Source organism: Porites lutea, chromosome 12 (genome assembly GCF_958299795.1).
Source record: "Porites lutea chromosome 12, jaPorLute2.1, whole genome shotgun sequence".
Lineage (NCBI taxonomy): Eukaryota > Metazoa > Cnidaria > Anthozoa > Scleractinia > Poritidae > Porites > Porites lutea.
This window is the reverse complement of record NC_133212.1, coordinates 23,765,776-23,785,568: the sequence shown is the minus strand read 5'-3', so window position 1 is coordinate 23,785,568 and position 19,793 is coordinate 23,765,776. Positions and strand designations below refer to the sequence as shown.

Sequence of the window (19,793 nt, the reverse complement as noted above, 5' to 3'; positions counted from 1 at the left end):
TGCAAAAATTATGGGACATTATTTAACATGAGAGATGGAAAGAGCAGGAGAAAAAAAACTTTGAAGACCCATTATTTGGTAGCATACCGTAATATTATTATGGCATGAGATAGGTCATGTGACCCCAACCTTTGAAGGGCCACTTTACACTTCTTGCCAGCAAGGTCTTGAGTTTTCAAGATCACACCCAGCAGGATCTTGAATGTTTGTTGAATTTGTTTTAATTTTTCAATCAGTAAGATCTCGAATTTTAACATCTTGCTACCATGATCTAAACTTATGACGGATAACCGACCTCACTGGTTTTTCCAAACTACTAATCATTTTGCAAATGACACAAAAGTGGTTTGATAACTAATATAATTATTACACAATAATACATAACTATATCACATAACTATTATATATAACCATTGTACATTTTACTTTATTATGAAACCATTTCCAAATTAATTGCCTGGATAGAACTGAGGTCTCTCTAATATAGGCTCATTTTCATTATATTCTGAATCTTTCAAATTGCCCCATAAAATTAAAACGATCCAGACAATTTTATGGAAACCAGGCTTCTGCTCACTGGAAGGAACAACACAAGTTTTGAATGAAAAATATAAACAGCTGAACAAAGGCTTCTTGTGTTGTTGTAGAATGAATTTACACAAAAATCCAACTGTACTATGTCAAACGTGAAGAATGCATGAATCTGCATATTGGGGACACTGGATAAGTAAACATGGCAGGTAGTATTGAAAGGAGGGAAAAATGAAGTTGCAACCCCTACTTCACCTTGACTCCCACTGGCGTTAATGACACATTTGGAACCAGAGTTGGTGCCAGAAGTTTAGGGAACCTCAACTCGTGTTGACAAAAGGATACTTAAGCTTTATAAAATCAAAAGAATAAGGTACCTCTTCTTGGGAATCTCATTCCAATTCTCATTTCTGATTTGCCTGAATTTGAAGCTAAAGAAAAACCTTATGGACTAATAAAGTAAAAGGAGACAGTGAGGTTCTCTATCTTGTTCTCCTTGAATCTGATTCAAGCTAATGGCAATCAGAATCTAAATCTAATAAAAATGTTATTTGGGGCGGCAAAATAATAGCCCACAAAAGGATGAACTGATGCCTAACTTAACGAACAATACACTCTTTTTCTGTTAAAACCGTTTATTTTTTGTTAACCCATTCGCTCCTGGAGATTTTGCCGAAAAACGCGTTTTGAAGCTAGTCGAGTGGTTTTCTGGTCACTGTCGTGCTATAAAGAGCTAAAACTTACCACAAACCGGTTTACAGGTCGTACACTTGGCAGCCTTCTGATCCAGATGCAAAATATGAGCTTGCGAAGTTCGGGCATGCGCAGAAAGCAAAATTTCGACAGTTTTTGGGTTTAAAAGTGACACAGCAGTCTTGACTTTTACTTTTCGCTTTCTCTCCTCCCTTCTTTTTTCGCTTTTCTTGCCTCATTTTTTTTTTCTCTTGCTGGGCATTTAGTAGGCTTCATTTTGGTGGGAAGAGTTTTTAGGAAAGCTTTTAGGATCTTAGGATTAGGTGAAAGGAAAGGTAGGTGGGTAATGGAACAAGATTTTCATGGAGATTTTCAGGTCCTTGTCACGTGGTTTTTTGCTTCTTTCCCCGGTGTCCTTGACTGAATTGTGCTCATTCTGGTATGGTTTGAAAGATCTCTTCACTCTGCACAAGTTAGCGAAGAAAGTTGTCCTTGACCGTTAAAACTGATGACGTCACAAAGGGTAGAAAGGACCTGGATCCGCACGGGCGGTTCAGGGGCGAATGGGTTAAATAGTGGTATGTACATTTACGTTTAATTTCTTAATGGACTAGCTTGGGATGAGTTTCACACTTCAGCAGTTACTAAAAGAAATGTACCTAATGTGGCTGAAAGTATCTGTTACATTTTAGCACTTAGAACTCCCTAATTAGTTCTCAAGATTAGAAACAGGAGCACAAGTGTTTAAAAACGGTTTGTCCCTCTTGTATTTTTTGCTGACATTCTTGATGAAGTCACATCCACCAAGTAAAATATTATAAAGACTTAAAGCAGCTTGGTATATAGTAATCCACTTTCCCATCACTGACAAGCATTTTTTTTTCTCTCAAAGTCTTCCACAACCCATTATTTGTGTGGTCAATGAAATTCAGCATTTTGGATAAAGTGTCACAAAACCAAATGGAAGTAATCGTAACAGCCAATCACACTGTATTAGAACAATCAAACAAACCGATCAACTTTAACCTCCAATATTTACATACAAATTAATTCTCCAGACTGATCACACTACATTTCATCAAAGAATAATAATTGGTTCGGAGAATTTTATGGAGATCAAAGCTTTCACATCTGGGGCCAGTCTCTCAAAAAAGTCCCAGCAATTTTTTTGGGCCGGAAGGCAAATTTTACAATCAAAACTGTTTGAATAGTAGAACAGTTCCTAGCTCTAAAACAGGTGGATTTTGCTTTGTTAACTGATAAACTTTGATCTTGACTGCAAATGCAGCAAACATAAAACAGCTTTCTGGTCCCCCAAAATTTTTCGGATCTTTCGAGAAACGGGCCCCAGGAGATCATTTTATTAATTCACACAATATTTTCTCTTGATTATAATTTATATTGATATTGTTTGGAGAAAATACGGTCTTGGGAGTTAAGCAAATAACTGGTGCCAGCACCATATCAATATATTTAACAACTACTCCTTGAGTCCAAATGGGCTCTGAGTTCAATAGCCCATGAAGCCAAAGGCCGAATGGGTTACTGACTCAGAGGCCATGAGGGCAAGAGGAATAAATCGTTTTAGTAAAATCCAACTAGTTGGTCAAAAATATCGAGAATAAAAAAATTTAAGCTAGTTAAAAGCTAGACTTTAAGCCTTTTTTGCTGCCAAAAAGCCCACGGTTTTCGCTACTAGGGGGCTATAACATATAGCCTAGCAGTAGCTCAACCAATCAGAACACAGCATTGATAATAGACCACTAGTTGGATTTTACTAAATATATGTTGTAGTTAACTTTTTATCTCAGGCAATTTTTATTTGGATCATTATACATTTCTGGGAAACTGCCCACCTACCCCTTCCTTAAGCCAACATTTTGCCCTAAAAGAGACGTAAGTGTTAATAATATAATGTTGGCTTAGTAGGAGAGGGGTATGGGGGCAGTTTCCAAGGAAAGTATAAATGATCCTTTCATTTTTCTTTTGCTTCGATGTCATCAGCATACATTACCATAACCAAATTACCTGAGATAAACAATTATCTACAACATATTTTAAGTAATTCTCAAATTTGATTAAAACAGCTCAACTTAAAAACCCAACTTTTTTGACACCTGCGAAGTAGGATGCCATGGCTGTTATAACAGTTGAGCCAACAGAAAATTGTTCTTTGGTCCAAAAAGGGCATGCAAACCTAGTAAAATGTTATCCTTAGTGTTATTTGGACCCACAGTAATAGGTCACAGCAGTGGTTTTCCCTTCCAATTATGACATGTCTTTTTTGTTTTTGTTTTTTTAAATTCTGTCCAAGTCAATCTTGGCAAATCTAATAATAACAATAATTATTATAAAAATATTTGCTGATAACTGCAATAACAGTTATTTTTAGGACTTCAAATTTCTTTGCCAACTATTATCAGCTTTGGGAAAACCTTGCTAGGTACCCATATTTTGTTAAAAAAAATTGTGCCATTTTCAACAGAGTAGAAGGCTGTTGATACAAAATTGATATGGTATGAGGGAAAACAAGTGGCTTGTTCTTAAAATCCCCAATCATCTTCTCCAGTGAAAATGAGAAAATAGGCCAGAATAGTTACAAAGATGAAGACATTTCCAGAAAGGACCAATGCTGTTGCTCCCCACTTTATCTGAAAAGGAGGACCAAGATGTTTGTTAGAAACCATCCATTCTTTAAGTTGATCCATGGCTGTAACATAACCATAATCAGTCAGAAAGACTGGGTAAATCCTTTACTTTTCTCAGAGATAAAAGAGCAAGCAAAAGAAGTGAGTGCAAGTAAGCATGAGGCAGAGACTTTGCTTGCACTCACATGCTCTGCTCACTGTACTAACTCTTAAAAAAAATAGAAATTTTTTGTTGTCTTGCTGGATATGATTATTGTGATAAGTTAAATAGGTGTTCAGTCAAACAGCGCCTTACAGACACCTGATTAATTAATACTGACACCTCATTTCTACAGACAGTTTGCTTGTCCGTGGAGAAAGAAAGCCCAAGTACATTTTCTCTAAATTAAACCCGCTTAATACGGACACTACATTAATATGGACACTTTCTACCCCCTCCCCTCCCCCCCTTGGTGTCTGCATTAATGGGGTTTAACTGTACTAAATTTTAAGCTGTTATCAATCCAAGAGGAAAACAATTTTGCAGCTAAACTACTGAAATAACAGTTATTATTCCAGAGGTGAATACACTGTAAATGCACTGTAAAAAATTTGTTTTAAACAAGTTTTTCAATAAGGTACTTACAATCTCACAGTGGGCAAGAACTATGGGTAGACCTAGAAGATTAAAGTGCACTTAGTTATTCACAGTTCTAATAATAATATTGATAATATATTACACTAGTTACCTATTTATTTGTAGCCTTTAACATAATCATGATCAAAGGGGCAAACCTACCCCATTTGCATTGAGTACTGTCACTGGTTTGATAAAACACCAGATCAAAGATTCACACAGAAGGCCCTGCCACGGTAAATTCTGACAAGCGACATGGCCCAAAAAGTAGCTACAGCACGTAAAATGAAATCGCGACAAGAGACAACCTCCCTTGGCCAAATTGCGACAGTGATGGCAAAGCTCACAATAAGTGACATAAACACCGACATGAGACGTTTTAAAATTCAGACGAGCGACATGGGACCCCCTCCTGGCAGGGCCTCACACAGTAAAACAATAAGGGCTTGCAGGCTTACTGTGAAACTTTCAAAACCTTGAACACCAGAAATATTTATGGAATACTGTTGTTACTGTCTAGTGAAAATAGTGGTTTAGAAGTATTGCAAGTCTCCTGGATCAAAGGGGCATTTTAACAAACTTCAACACATCAAATAAAGGTTGGTAATTAACAGAATCCTTAAATAATTTTTAAAGCCAACAAAGAATACTCACCAAATGCAGAGACCACGTTTCCTGCAGTAAAAAACATTGCTGTTTCCTTGATAACGCTAAGGATGATAATGCATACAAGCAAAATTATGAGTGACAAACGAATTTGCTTGAATTTTAATGAACTATTGTTCCTCCTGTTTACTTGTGAAGTGGGAGAAATTTATTTATTGTATAAGCAAACAGACTTAGTCAATGACTTAAAGTTTGACGTTTCTACAAACCAACTCTGGGACCTAATTAAACAAACTGTCCACAATGGAGATGTCAGTACTATAGAGGTAGAGATGGTAAGAAGTTTGGCAACTTTACGACCAAACGAAATGTCTGCAATAAAGTGTTTTCTTTTATGAAAAGTCCAAACTGTACTTACTTTGAAGCATTAGAAGAGAAGTCTTCACAGAACCGTTTGGCTATAACAGTGGGTACAGGAGCAAGTACATAAAAGAACACTGAAATAAAACAGTAACTCTCTTTAGGATACATTGTATTATTATTCAGTTGATGGCATACTATACTGGGGCTCAGCTAGCGTAAAATTCCGAAAAGCGACATGCCCCTGAAACAGCGACATAAGACCAGATAAAAATAATGGCAACAAACGAGGTAAAGATGGATTCAATACAAGATAGAGGGCATTGCCTACTCCTCAAAATGCGAAACGTCAGGCTAGGGACATACATACAACTTCCCCCCCCTCTACCCCCACCTATGAGGCCTCTATACTTTACAAAGATTCCTGACTTTAAAGCTTGTTTTCAACCAAACAGTGCCATCTACAGTATTTACTCTTTTGTGGAAAGTAACTTTTTTTCTTAAACATGTTTTAATCTGATATCAAAACCCTACTACAGCTTTGCCAAACATGTTCCTTCTAAACAGAAGATAACCATACAAGACCCACCTGGAAAATGTCTGACAAGTTCCCGGTCAGGGGGAGGGGTTTACCCTGTACCTTTTTGGTTGATGGTTTTCAAACCCTAGCTCACACTTGCTTAACACACCATGCCCAGCTGCAATTCTATGACCCTACTCTAGAATAAAAACTGGGTCTTTTTGCCGGTACCCTCATCACAAAAGAATCAAAGAAACCAAAAATAGAGTTCTCCTGGGGGCTTTATTGTTTGGTTGTATTGTTTCTTCTGTTGTACGTAATCTGTGCCTCGGTTCCTACAAAAAGAACCCCAAATCCAAAAATCCTTCTAAACTGTTGTTATTGATTATCATAGATGTCTGTGCTCTACACCATAGCCCATGCTAAGCTTCTTGACAACCGCAATCTTTGTCATCACATCGTCATCATACGCACAAATCTAAGGTCTCAACATAAGTAAGAAATTAACTTACATACAAACAATGGCCACCACACTCTGCAAAAAGAAAACAAGCAATAAACAGTTGGTACAAAAAGTTTAAAGCTTCAATGGTACGAAAGTTAAAGGTAAACCCCATATATTTAACATACAATAATCATTAATGGAAACGGATACACAGATTGTGGGGGCTGTTAAGAAATTATACACACCCATATTGCTCCAAAGCACAGCCAAGAATAACGAAAAGCACACCGATCGCTCCACTGAATGACAGAGCAATTATCCTATGAGAAAAAAAAATAGCGCTTTAAAGGCATCAAAACGACATGCACATTTCAAATGTAAGCATGCAATCATAAATATTTGACAAGATGACTTGAAAGGGTAAACTCTCCATTTCAGACGAAAATTTACACTTACGCTGGTAAGTCATCCATGAAAATTGACGAATATGAAAGGAAAGAAAACAACACAAAATTTGTTTAGAAATGAAGCAGGTACTTTTGACAACGCCTATATAAATCAATCATTAATAAAATTCTTCTCACTGCACCGTCTTACCCCATATGCCCGCCATCTTGTCTCTCGTTCCCAGCTCTTCACGTGATTACGTATTAGAGTTGCTTCTTTACGTAAGTTGCTACTTTTGGAAATTATTGGTATTCATTCCTCCCTTGGGTTTTTTCTTTCAAATTCTCATTTAAATGATTCTGATGTATACTCTGTAAGCATCTTAAAATTATTAGAAGGTCTTAGAAGAATTTCTCAAGTGCTCAAGTACCTATCAAAAAATCCGAGTGAGAGCTGGGGTCTAAGTTTGTCGGTTGCATAAAAAATGGCGGACAAACACGAATATTTGTGTACAAAATAATACGTAGCGGTATTAAGCTAAAAGAACCACCCGAGCAACTTTCAAGGCCAGCTCCGGTAGAACATACAATGTACAGAACGAACATATTATGTTACTAAAGCTTGACGTTCTAGCGTCAACTACAATCAAGAGGAAAAAACCATGGCCAAAGTTAGCATGGCTTGGCAAGGTGAGCATAAAACATACAGTACCACTAAGAGTGGTATTGTTTCCTTTTTTATATTGGTTGTTTGACTTTTCCTTGATGCCCAGCTCAGTATGCGATGTAATGTTACTTTAGTAAACTGCTTCATGCTGAAAACCTATACTAACCTTGTATGTTTCTATGTTTGCTAACGATGGTTAATTTTTGCAATTTAAAAAGCTTAACAGTTAGCCCTTTCTTCATTTCTTAGGATGTTGGTGACTTATTCCTGTTTGACTCTCATCGGATCAGCCAGTTGTATTTACCATCAGGAAAAACAAAGAAAAAAATTCCTCTACTCCAAAACTATCTTGAAGATGTGCAAGGGTTTGGCATTTCTCCAAATGGTAAGAAAGTGTATCTTCCCCTATCTCACATACATACCCTGCATGAGAGATTGATACAGTACTCAATTATTTCGATTTAGTTGTAGAAATCAGGATTAATCATAGAAGCATCTCTTGTACAAATATGAAACCTACCCTTAAAGGGGCACAAGCCTAAGTCATGAACCGTCAGTCCAATATTTTTCTGATAAATGGACTTGTACAGTAGAACCCCATTAATGCAACCACTGTCGGACTATAATACCCTGGTCCTAATAATGAGGTGATTGCATTAACGTGGTATTCAAAATAATAAAGTGACTCGGGGATTTTTGTGTTTGGGTCAAAAAAATGTATGGTCGCAATAACAAGGTGGTTGTATAAAAGAGGTGGTCATAAGACAGGGGTTCCACTGTACTAAACTTTTTGCTCTGAAAAATTCACAAGGTCAAAATTTGAAAATATTGCCAAAAAAGATTTCATTGATTTGAATGGTTGCACCTTAGGATATTGTCCACAGACTCTATAGTTAGATGCACTTTTCAAGATCCCACCAGTCATTCTGGAAATAAGGCTCAAGCACATTCCTCTTTTAAGTAGATACTGGAAAGTGTTCTCTGGGTGTCCACTTAATGCAAGTTTCACTGTCAGTAAAGTAATCTTGTTTGACAAAAATACAATAAATTCTTCCTAATACAGGCCTGTTTGTTGCTGGTGCATTGAACTCAGGAAGAATTTTTATCTGGAACAAAAGCTTTGGCACAGTACAGCTTACTTCTGTGTTGGACAAGATAAGAATTGTCCACCCTGGAACAAGTAAGTGGCCTTAAACAAACAATACCTCTTTCATGATTCTTTAGTCAGGGCAGAGACATACGTGCACTCCCACTTTATGAGAGAGGAATGGGTGTCAAAACAATTTGATAACAATAATAAATAAATAATGAAGAAATACAGACTCAGAGTAAAGAGTTTTGTAAAGCAAAGTATTTTGATCTATCTAAAAAATGTTTCCTCAGTCTTTTGATCTTTTCATTCACTATCAAATGTTTCAAAGTACTGCACATGGATACAAAATATTTATGTTAGATTCAGGCCTCTTTCCTTGTCCAATATTAGACCTAGTTTGCCAATGAGTGTTACCTCCTCAACCAGCTATTTGTTCTTTTGATCCTCTGCTCTAAGCACTTGGATATCTTCAAGCTTGTTGCCATGCCTAAAGGCATACGACACTTTGGAATTGTCAGGTGATGGGTAATCATTTAACTGATAAGATGAAATGATGCAGAAGTTTGATTTTCAAGAAAATGTCTACTGCTTTTTCCAGCTACAAATTAATCGGTGGGTTGCTTGCTCATTTCAGGACACACAGGTCTGTTTCAACTGTATATTTCAGACTGTGGAAGCAAGGTTTTAGTCCTGGTTGGATTACGTCAAGTTTTTCTTTGGGAAACACAAGAAAATAACGTAGCTGGGGATGCCGGTATGACCAACATAGTTCTAGTATCAAACAAATTCCATTTTCCAGTACAGTCTAAACTTCCTCATTCCTTCCACACTTACATGAAAAATGAAGTTTTTTGGATTGATTTTAATTTTTCCTTTGTACAATTTTTTTCTTTTTTTTGCTTTTCAACTTTTACCCTTTTATACTCAGAGTCAATTGAGTAGGGTACATGGAATGATCGTTAAGCATACAGTACAAAGACTTGAATGTGTGTTCAAGCCCAGCCACCTCTATAGGAGAGAAGGGGTTTAGTTTTGACTGAGCTGCAGCAATGAGCCATCTTCAGGAGTCTTCCCTGAGCATGATAGAGGGACACTGCAGTGTGTCATTCTAAACATTCTGTTTTGTTGTGTATCTGCAGTTGGTGATTCATTGAAAGGTATTTGGCTGCAGATTCAGTGTGGAACTTATCTTCTGCCAGATGAAAAAGACAAAGAGACTGCTATTGATGGCATATTCTTTACTGATCCAGTAAGTTAATGTTGATCTCTCTGAATTTCAAGCAGAAAATATGTTCTTTGTCTTCCATTTGCAATGCAAACCAACACTATCTTTGAATGCTGAACATGAGATTGCACTGATGACAGATGTCTGTTTTGTAGAGCTCTGATTCAAAGACAGGCTTCAACTTCATCATTAGCAGTTTCTAATGAGACCGTTTCACAATGTAGTCACTTGAGGATCGCAGTTTCAAATGTTTACCGCTAGTCTTCATCAGTAACGTGAGGTCAGCTGTTTACAAAAAAGCACATTGCTCTGCTGTGAATGGTTGGTTTTCCGCAGCTGTGATTCTCGCTGTTTCAGGGACTTGTTGCGTCCGTTGTTTCTTACAGGGCAAACTAGTGAACTCGGGTGAACTCGCTGCAGGGCGAAACCACTGGCTTCCGTAGTGACTACATCATAAAGCAAACAATAATACAGTTGGTGTTACTGTAATACACCACAATGAATAACTTTAACCTTAAAAGACTGTTTCTATTTTGTTTGTTTGTAATCCTAGCTGTGTGGTACTTCTTGCACTCTTTCCTGGGTCTTTAACAAAGGAGACAGGATTCATGTTACCACACTGCACTTGTTATGGCCAGAGAAAACCTACAATTTTCAAGTTGACACCTCTAACAACCAATTGGAGGAGGGTATGTTTTACATTAACAGGAAAAATTTTTACCTGAAATGAGAATTAGCCTGGAAGCATTGACACAAGGCTGTGCATGTTCTAAACAAAATAGTATTTGGATAGTGCAAACACTTTGACCCTAAAAGATCCTGTATACCCAGCATGTAAGTTTCATGCAAGTATTAAAACTAAGGGTTTTAAGGGGGCCACTGTGCACCACTGTAGTCTTGTGATTAATAGACATGTGCTGAACTTTAAAAGGGTTATCATGGAGAAATGATAGATTAAAGGAGCAATGCCACAAACTGCTTAAAACTTGTTTCCGTGGGCATAGAGAATTTTACAGTGATTGCTTATTCCATTGTCATATAAGAGGATGGCCAGCAGATAGTTTGTGCATATGTTGAGCTCAATTCTTCTTTTCCCCTGGACTTTCTTTTGCTAATCTCAATTTTTTTGCCCCTTCATGAAGCCCGGCTTTAAAGGTGAGCATTTGGCTAACATAGTAGGGGGGGGGGGGGGGGGGGGGGCAGAGGTGGAGTTTTCAACCGCATTTTTTCAAAAAAGTCAAATGCCTGGTCATGGGAATGAAAGAACTAATGACTGACTCCTTGTTTAGTGGTTTTACGCCTTTTTTTCATTTCCCCTAACCTATGTGAAACCTGTGTATATAGATTGCTTCCTTCTTGTGTTTAGGGCTTGAACCATCCTTCACCCCAGCATGGCGCACATTTAAGCTTTCTCTCTACAACCTGACCCCTGCTGAAAGGACCATCAAGAGCAGAAAGGCATACATTGCCCGGGTATCACCAGATGGACAAATTATGGTGATAGCAATGAACCAGAAGTTTGCAGCTCACAACAGAGTGATGTTTTATTCACTGTCTCAGTCAGCAGTGGCTGTGATTGCAGACTTGAAGGGCTGTGGAGCAAGGCTGAATACACACGGGGGTGTCCCTAGTGGAAGGTCAGATGTAATAATGATAATAGTAATAATAATAATAATAATAATAATAATAATAATAATAATAATAATAATAATAATAGTAATAATAATAACGGTGGCCCATATGGTGAGTGAGTGCGGTAAGCTGGCGCAGACAGAATATAAAGGATGGCATGATAACATGGCACAGTATATCCACTGGCAACTTTGTGGTAAATGTGGATTGGAAAGGGCTAATAGATGGTATGGACAGAAGCCGGAGGGAGTGGTGGAAAAAGAAAACTTCAAGATACTTTTGAATTTCACAGTCCAGTGTGATCGGAAAATTGAGGCAAGAAGACCAGACATTGTCTTTATTGATAAGAAGGAGAGAGAGGTTGTCATAAAATTATTGATGTTGCCATCCCAGCTATTGAAAGATGAAATTACAAAAGTCTGGCGCATGCGAAAAGTCATTGTAGTGCCTGTGTTATTGGGGCCCTTGGAGCAGTATCAGTCAACTTTAAGGAGTACATGAATCAAATCGGCGTGAACGTGAGGTTGGAAGTTATTCAGAAAACAGCATTGTTGGAGACAGCAAAGATACTAAGGAAAGTACTGTCCCTGTAAGAAGAAGGAAAAGAGAGACCTTGGACCCGTGGTGACTTGTTCTAACCCGCTCCCAAGGACTATAAACCAGGCCGAACATCCTGCCCGAGTCTACAAGGAATGGGCATAATAATGACAATGATTTATAATATTGATAATGATGGCGATAATGATTTAATGTCTGCTCATCAATGTGGCCATTCCTGCTGAAAAACAAACGCCTTAATAAGTTGTTGTATATAAATACAAAGTAAGATCTAGCCCGGTTTGCTGAGTTGTATAGGTAAGCCGCGGTGTACCGATCGGGAGGCAGGTCACGGGTCAGGGGCACCCAACGTCAATTTTCGAAAAATATCTGTTCTGAAGACGATTTAAGATCTAGAATTTTCGGAACATTTGTTGTAAAATTTCTTGCTTGCCTGCCTCTAAAAAATAGTATAATTGCCCATTTTTAACGGATTTTTACCCTAAGGTCACCTAGAATTTTCGGGAGCCTTTTTTCTGGCTGAAATTTTCGAAAACGTAAGTTTTGATCCCTATAATTTTCGTATCACTAGACTTTCAGCTAGGAAATCCGAACAGATGAAAAATTTTTAGGAGATGAAAATATACCCATATCTACCGTTTAAATGCTAAAATACGTTTAACAATGCTACGTTTAAGTGGTTTTGAACTATATTCTCGTTGGGTGTCCCTGACGGGTTGAAATCCCGGCCTGCCCTGAGAGGGTATGCGTGGAGCTGTTGCGGTGAACCTGCCGAGAAATTAATGACAAACGTAGTTAAAATCAAGAGCATTCAGTTTTATTTTGCAGCAATCCAGAAATAAAAATTACAAAATGGTCAAGCGAAAATATTAATTTTAGAAAAAGATTAGGGAGCTTGGTTTCTATGAATTATAGCTATAATTTACATGCTTGCTACTCGGTCTAATCCTTGTGCTATGGCTCTGTGGTTGTTGTTAGTATTTCCTTGTTCCATGTTTTGTTGAGATTTTTCTTTGGGTTCCTGTTCAGCTTTCATTTGGATCGTAGCGTTTGGCGCTCCAAATAATCGCATCTCAATCTCTTCAGCCTGGGCAATATTCATAGTTCTACAAATCAACTCGACGAACGATACACGAAACTCTCTTAATCTGACTGAGTAAATTATGGGATTGAAGAAAGAGTTTAACGAGGTCATCGACAGTGCTAAAAAGCTTAATATATATACGACGTCCAACGACACATCCCTTCGATATCGTAATAAAACAGTTCTTACAACAATTCCTGGCATATAACACAATATTAGCACAACTACGATAGTAAATGTGAGTTTAAAGGCCTTTTTATCTCTCTGAAATTGTTCCTTGGCCTCTAGTGTCACTTGCTGATCTGCAATTTGCTGTTCGATTCGGCGGATTTCTTGGTAAACTGTAACATGACAAAAGACGATGAAGGAAATGCAGATACCAGCAAAAACGCCCCACATGAGGAGAAATAAAGGTTTGTTAACAGCAAGTGGAACGTGCAAAATGATGGATAGGAGCCACGCCAAGATAGAAGCAACAAGGAAACGAGCATCGGTGACGAGGGTGGTGTACGCGAAAGGGTATGTCATGGCCAGGAACCGCTCCGCGCTTACCAAAGCCAAGTGAATTAACGAACCAGACACGAGGACGCTTGGCACGGCTGTTGCAAAAACTTGAAAGGAGCATGAGGCACTGGAGGTTGAATCAAGTAACACTGTTATTGTCAACGCGATGAGGGACGGTTGCATAAGGACCCCGACAACGAAGTCTGTGGAAGCTAGCAAGGCGAGCGCGATGTTGGACTTGTGCATTCTTAGCCGAGATTTCATTTTGACGGCGATCATCACAAGCGCATTCAAGACAACGGTAAAAGGAACTGTAATGATGTTGATGACCACGATGATGATCAGAAAAGTTTGAGTGCAAGTCGAAGTTTGATTAATTCTTCCTCCCAACGTTTCGTAAACCTCACATCCAGATGGGATGAACTTGTTGCTTGGTACACTCGAATTCATTTCTTTTCTTTTTTTCTTCCTGGTTCTCTGCGATTGTCTTACTTCCTGCCTCACCTCACTAAAAATGACTTGGCGGTTTGTGTTGGTCTTGTAAAAGTAGCCTTATCTTCTGTTGTTCAGTTAGTCCCGCTTGTTTTTCAGCTGGAAACAGTTATCGTTCTCTGCGGCGAAAGTAAAGCATTTCTTCACACACACACACACAAACGTTCTACGGCATCGCCCAGAATGACGCGGCAGACATCCGTTCCTTTTACGCATTGTCTTACAAAATACAAAGGTTTATTTTTAGGCAATAAAGAAAATGACTTAAAAGACTCAAGAGACCAGCAGTGCGTACTTCTGCGGACTTACGAGCTTATTTCTGAATTTTCACAACTGTTAGCATATGGCTTTTACAGAGGAGACCTTGTTAAAAAAGAAAGAAATATTTTTTGACATGTTTGAAATTGTACCAGAAGTGAAACCGGTCGCAAATTTTGCTTGAATCAGGCCTATTTTAGGAATATCTTTGAATGAGTTTGTTGTTGTGCTTGGATAATGCAATTAGATGTATTCAATGACGTACAAAGGATTGAAAAGCCGTCACTGAACAACACAATACCTAACCAACAATAGTCAGCTTACGGCTTTCAGTTGATTGCTTCCTGTTGAACCAGCTACGTGCCAATTTCAAATCAAGCTTACAGTCTAACCCCTATTAAGCGGAGTTACATCCATACAGCAGTTTCTGAACGTTTTCTTAATGATAACCATTCTGAAAACCATATGCTCTTGATGCCTATTGAAAAACTCAAAACTGGACGCGATTCTATAATTGAGCCTCCACTAAGCGGCCAGAAATCAAAGTCCCGAAATAAATGTAGAAAAGAATGGGGAATTCAGCCTCCATTAAGCGGCAACCCTCTATTAAGCGGCCAGCAATCAAAGTCCCGAAATAAATGTAGAAAAGAATGGGGAATTCAGCCTCTATTAAGCGGCCAGCAATCAAAGTCCCGGAATAAGGGTAGAAAAGAATGGGGAATTCAGCCTCTATTAAGCGGCCACCCTCTATTAAGCGGCCAGCAATCAAAGTCCCCAAATAAATGTAGAAAAGCAAGGGGAATTCAGCCTCTATTAAGCGGCCGCCTCTATTAAGCAAACGCGGCAACCTATTAGCTAGCCTGCGTAACAGGCGCTTGGAAGTATTTGGGCGCAAGAAAGAAATCTAAATTTCAATATTTAATTTAATGTAGAAGAGTTCTCCCTCAGGAGTTAATACTTGCCGCTTGCCTCAAAATCGGGGGCTGCAAGTAGCCCAACCCCTCCCCCTCCCCCTCCCCCTCCCCCTCCCCCTCCCCCCCACGGGTTGCTTCGAGGTGAATTACTCATATCGGCAAGAAAATTACAGAAAGGAAAAAGGTGAAAAAGAGAGAGACCTAAAAGGTCTTAACCAATTTATATTCACACAAGCAACGTTACGCCTTAAAATAAACTTGCACTGAAACCGTGAATCATACCGTTTGAGGTCTTAATGCGCAAACCAGTCGTTTCGATACGAACGCGAGCAGTAGAACTGCACAAAAAATTTACTTCAACTTCAAGTATAGTTTGCTCGTTAGCAGGAAAAAACACGTTGAGTGAACATTCTTCGTTCTGTAAACCAAGCCCGTGGAACTATTTACTCCTCGACTGAATAAACTTGTATCGAAACGACCGGCAACCTCTTGATGCTGTATCTCACTGAATTATTTTCTGTTTCTCACTTTTGTCTTTACTTTCAGGTCTTGGTGGATAACAGACATGGCTTGGACCAGAGACAGTCTTTTGGTTGTGTGCATTACTCGCCGTGGTTCAGTTTGTATTCTAACAAAGCTTGGAGAACCCATGGAGATCTCTACAGAGGGCTGTTCTCTCCACACCGGCCCCGCTTTTTTCCTACCACTCCATCCAAAAATAACTTTTCAGTGAGTACATCGAAATCCATTTTAACTACTCTTTAAGGCTGGAAAAATGCTGCTTTCTCTTAGAGTAACGAATTCCATCAAATCGCGGTCTCACGTACATTTTTCCCAAGGGCAACGGTTTTCGTACTCTATACAAGCATCTGTAAGAATCTGCGATAGAAACTTGACGTTTTCTTGCAATTTGCGCTAGCCAATAAACCATTGAATTTCTACTTGTGTATTCTTTTCTTGCATCGTTGAGTATTGTCCCATCGACCGTTTGTTTTAGAGTGGGGTGTGGGGGGGGGGGGGTGGGCGTGGAGGGGTGGTGTGAAAGAGAGGAATTGGAGAAGAGACACAGCTTTTCTTGTCTCCTGGCACTATTCCTCGCCCCATTCTCCTTTCACGCCACAAGGGAAAATGGTAACTGCAAGCGCTGGACAATTTTTTGTCGTCAACCTTGAAATATTGTATGGCGTTTGGTACTTTGAGGGTCAAAATATGTTGTAGACAGACTGCAAAACAGCCCATATTCTTGCGTAGTTCAAGAACGCGCGAGCAGTCAAACGAAAGGTCTGGAGCGAGGCTGAAAGTAAAGTGTAAGGGGGGGGGGGTGCTTGCGCATTAAAAAACCTGTTTTTAATACAAAACCTTAGTCAGAATTTCAGCCGCCTCCTCCCCTCGCTAAGCGAAATTCAGACTTAAAAAACTGACTGTTTTGCTGTTTACTATCTATTGTTTCTTCGCAGACGGTCACGTGATGTTACCTCGGACTCCACGGAATCGTATGCGTCAGAAAAGGACCCCCTCTCCCAGAGATTCTCTGTGTCAGTACATCCCCTTCTGCCGGTCATTTTGAGCTCCGATGGTTACCTAGTGACGGTGATGCAGCTTCCGCCTGTTGCCAGTTACCATGGAGTCATGACTGGACTCATGAGAGATGTCACAGGGTGTGCCAACTAAAATCAATAACCTCTGAAATGAACTTGGGTATTCATCACTGAAATTGCATGGAATAATTTTTTCCCCGTTTTCAGAATGAATGGGGGAATTAACCTAAAATATAACGAGAAAACTTGGTCATTAGGCACAAACTGACGTTCGCCGTTTACGGTGAATGTTATTCTAGCATTCAAAAACTTATCGATATTTCCTAAAGCTGTCCCCAACTTAAAAGTAAATCCTACTTTTGGCGGCAAAAACGCGAAACCATCTGTCTTGCGTAGAGATAAGCATCCGAAAATTTCTTGCCGTTGAAGTCGATAGCCTACTTTTACTTAGACATCATTTGAGTGAACATGTATCTACGAGAGCTCATTTGGTTTTGCTTCATACTGTTTTTAAAACAGTAGCTGAGATTTTCACTAGAAAACAACACACTGAAGGATTCTGGTAATTGTTAAAAATAATGACGTCATCATACAGTATTACCTTTTAAAAAGTATTCGTTGTGTTTATTGCAGACTTGTCCCGGATGTAGATGTAGAGATTCAAGCCGGATCACTGTCGCGAGCTTCTTCTATGGGCAGAATCAACATATTGCAGTCAGAAGTAAACATTTCCCGTGGGATCACTTCCACAGAATTTCTGTCTGATGCTCCAAGCGAGAATAATTCAACCGGGTCTTCAACGATTGTTCCAGGTTAGTGAATGTTCGTGGCTCCTAGCCTGCGAGCAGCTCCCCTATTTGGGCTAGTGAAGCGAGTCTCGCGAGAACGCGCGAACGAACCTCGCGCGCTCTCGCGAGGCTCACTTGGCTTGCCCAAATAGGAGAGCTTGCTCGCAGGCTACGTCGCTCCTAAACATCTCCTCAACACGATCTTATTTCCTTCATTTTCAGCAACATTAGTAACTTTGTAAATACTAATACAACATAACTGAGGAATTTAGAGATAAGAGAGAAGCTTTAACGTTTCTTTTAGAGAAACGTAGTGTATTCTACTTTGCAAAAATAGGCTTAATAAAATCATGAAAATGGTTAGTAAACAAATTGTATGTGTCTAAATTTATTATAGGCAAAGTTAAGCCAGAGCTAATGCCACTGGGGGCTTTACTCTCTCAAGCACGTCGTCTGTAGGGGCGTCCGCTTTAAATTACAGGGCTTCTTACATATGCGCCACTTGCACATCTCCCATAATGTACCCTATTTCCCCCCCAAAATTTTGCATTACCTTTGTTTTTCACTTTCCTCGGTATTACAGCCACCCCAAGAGAAATTGAAAACAATGCTTTTGCAATTTTTTTTTTTTTTTTTTGGGGGGGGGGGGACAAAGAAGGTGCATTATGGGAGATGTGCAAGTGGCGTATTGCTTTAGTTTTGCTTTCGCTGCGGATAATTGCGGATCCATTCAACGTCATTTGTAGCGAAATGTTGCGGATTCCTTTTGCCCCCACCCTCCCGTTCCCCAAGGGTGGCCTATCCATGTAGGTATCGAGTCAGATAAGTCTTCTCCACTGGATCAGGTTCCAGTGTGACGGTACCTGTTAGTGGCCGCTGCAGGGGTGGTTCCGCTGGCGGGGTTGACATGGATACCTCCCTGCTATGCCTGGGGTATTTTAGACCCCACCCCACCCCACTAACCTTTAAGGCACCAGTTCCCAAGCTCATCTATCAGCGATGAGTTAAATTGTTGGTATGTTTATTTGTTAATCTGTTTGTTTAGGGTACGGTCTCGCAAGTGGAGATCAAGGGAAAGGTTTCTTTGGACTCAATGACCCTGAACTTGAAAGCTCTTTGCCTGAGTACATACCTGGCCATCCAGATGCTATTTCTCATGCCCAGGGCCTCTCTATCATGGCTCTTGCGCTGGGGACCGCGTGTGGCGTGAACTGGAAACGAGAAGTTGGTTCGGCGTTGGACCTAACGGTAAAAGTTATGTTGAAAGTGTTCCAAGTTCTTCTTCGCAGCACTGAGAATGTTGCTAAGCTACGCAGCTTTTCTGAGCCTTTTTCTTCGCCAGGTGATTTAGTAAAACGTCGTACCCCCAGCCCAGTGGGAGACAGAAACCTGTCCCGGGCTCTGGTTTATTTCCGGTTGTCGCTGGAAGTGTTTAAGTGGGATTCAGGTCACAGAAACGTGTTTGCCTGGGCTTTTCATTTCACACACGGTATTATAAAGGAGATACTGCTTCTGAGAGATGCGAGTGTTGTTTACCGCATTACTTGTTGTCTTCGAGTGTTGAAGATAGCAGAACGTGTTCTTAATCTTGTCTATACATCAAAGAGTGAAGGTACACCTGATCTACAAGGCAGTGAACCACCTTCGCAAAACCTGCTTCAACAAGAATCTGAAAAGGTTGGACTGGAAAAGCAGGAACCTAGAGAGGACACACCGGGGTCGAAAACGGATAAACAGGAATCTGATCTGGTTAAACCAGGATCGGAACTTGTCAAACAAGATGCTGAAGCTCAACAGGCGATAGAGAGGAAAGGGAAAGATTCAGAAAATGAAGTTTCTGAGAGTTCGCAGACCCAGCAACAAACCATCGCTCAAACACATCTCAGTGGATCGTGGCTTCTGCTGTATAACTTCACCTCAGAAAGTTACAAGAGAATCCAGAAACGACGAACTTCTTTGTTTTCTGCTGAGGAAAGCGAAAGCAGAGGAAGCGTTGAGCAGAAAATGGTTGAATTACTTTGTGAAATTCAAGAAAAACTGCAGATGCTTGGTGTAAGGATTCCAATGAATCCTGGCGCGACAAAGGAGACTATTGTGGGTAAGTTTCTTGGTAATGTGTGTATCACCAAATGAGATACAAAAATATGTTCAAAGGGTTAATATGCCCAAACCATAAAGTAGGTAATGACAGTGCGATTAGCGCTGGGTTTATACTTTTAGATGGTTCTCGCAAAC

General features: G+C 39.7%; 2 protein-coding genes across 2 annotated transcripts in view; one reads left to right on the top strand and one right to left on the bottom strand.

Annotated features, from left to right (window-relative positions):
- Nucleotides 1–1,791: 1,791 nt before the first annotated feature.
- LOC140953910 (leptin receptor gene-related protein-like) lies at nucleotides 1,792–7,021 on the bottom strand. The gene is made up of 7 exons (XM_073403286.1): nucleotides 7,017–7,021; nucleotides 6,665–6,739; nucleotides 6,487–6,509; nucleotides 5,513–5,591; nucleotides 5,143–5,198; nucleotides 4,498–4,529; nucleotides 1,792–3,875 (listed from the first exon to the last, which is right to left on the bottom strand). The coding sequence occupies exons 1-7, from the start codon at nucleotides 7,019–7,021 to the stop codon at nucleotides 3,768–3,770; spliced, it is 378 nt and encodes a 125-aa protein (XP_073259387.1). The 3' UTR covers nucleotides 1,792–3,767.
- A 95-nt stretch (nucleotides 7,022–7,116) lies between these two features.
- LOC140922080 (uncharacterized) overlaps nucleotides 7,117–19,793 on the top strand; it is a 32,481-nt gene continuing 19,804 nt past the window's right edge. The window contains exons 1-11 of the mRNA XM_073372101.1: nucleotides 7,117–7,495; nucleotides 7,722–7,857; nucleotides 8,536–8,652; nucleotides 9,200–9,319; nucleotides 9,705–9,814; nucleotides 10,344–10,479; nucleotides 11,157–11,427; nucleotides 15,779–15,961; nucleotides 16,690–16,890; nucleotides 17,404–17,582; nucleotides 18,604–19,656. Coding sequence (XP_073228202.1) covers nucleotides 7,415–7,495; nucleotides 7,722–7,857; nucleotides 8,536–8,652; nucleotides 9,200–9,319; nucleotides 9,705–9,814; nucleotides 10,344–10,479; nucleotides 11,157–11,427; nucleotides 15,779–15,961; nucleotides 16,690–16,890; nucleotides 17,404–17,582; nucleotides 18,604–19,656 — 2,587 coding nt within the window. The 5' untranslated portion in view covers nucleotides 7,117–7,414. The remainder of the gene's footprint in view (nucleotides 7,496–7,721; nucleotides 7,858–8,535; nucleotides 8,653–9,199; nucleotides 9,320–9,704; nucleotides 9,815–10,343; nucleotides 10,480–11,156; nucleotides 11,428–15,778; nucleotides 15,962–16,689; nucleotides 16,891–17,403; nucleotides 17,583–18,603; nucleotides 19,657–19,793) is intronic.

What these genes read in the sequence shown, in the direction of transcription:
- LOC140953910 (XM_073403286.1), bottom strand. An exon ending in TGTGCTTTGGAGCAATATGG is followed by an intron (nt 6,510 to 6,664) that starts GTGTGTATAATT and finishes TTCTTTTTGCAG; the next exon opens with AGTGTGGTGGCCATTGTTTG. An exon ending in GTGGTGGCCATTGTTTGTAT is followed by an intron (nt 5,592 to 6,486) that starts GTAAGTTAATTT and finishes GTTTTATTTCAG; the next exon opens with TGTTCTTTTATGTACTTGCT.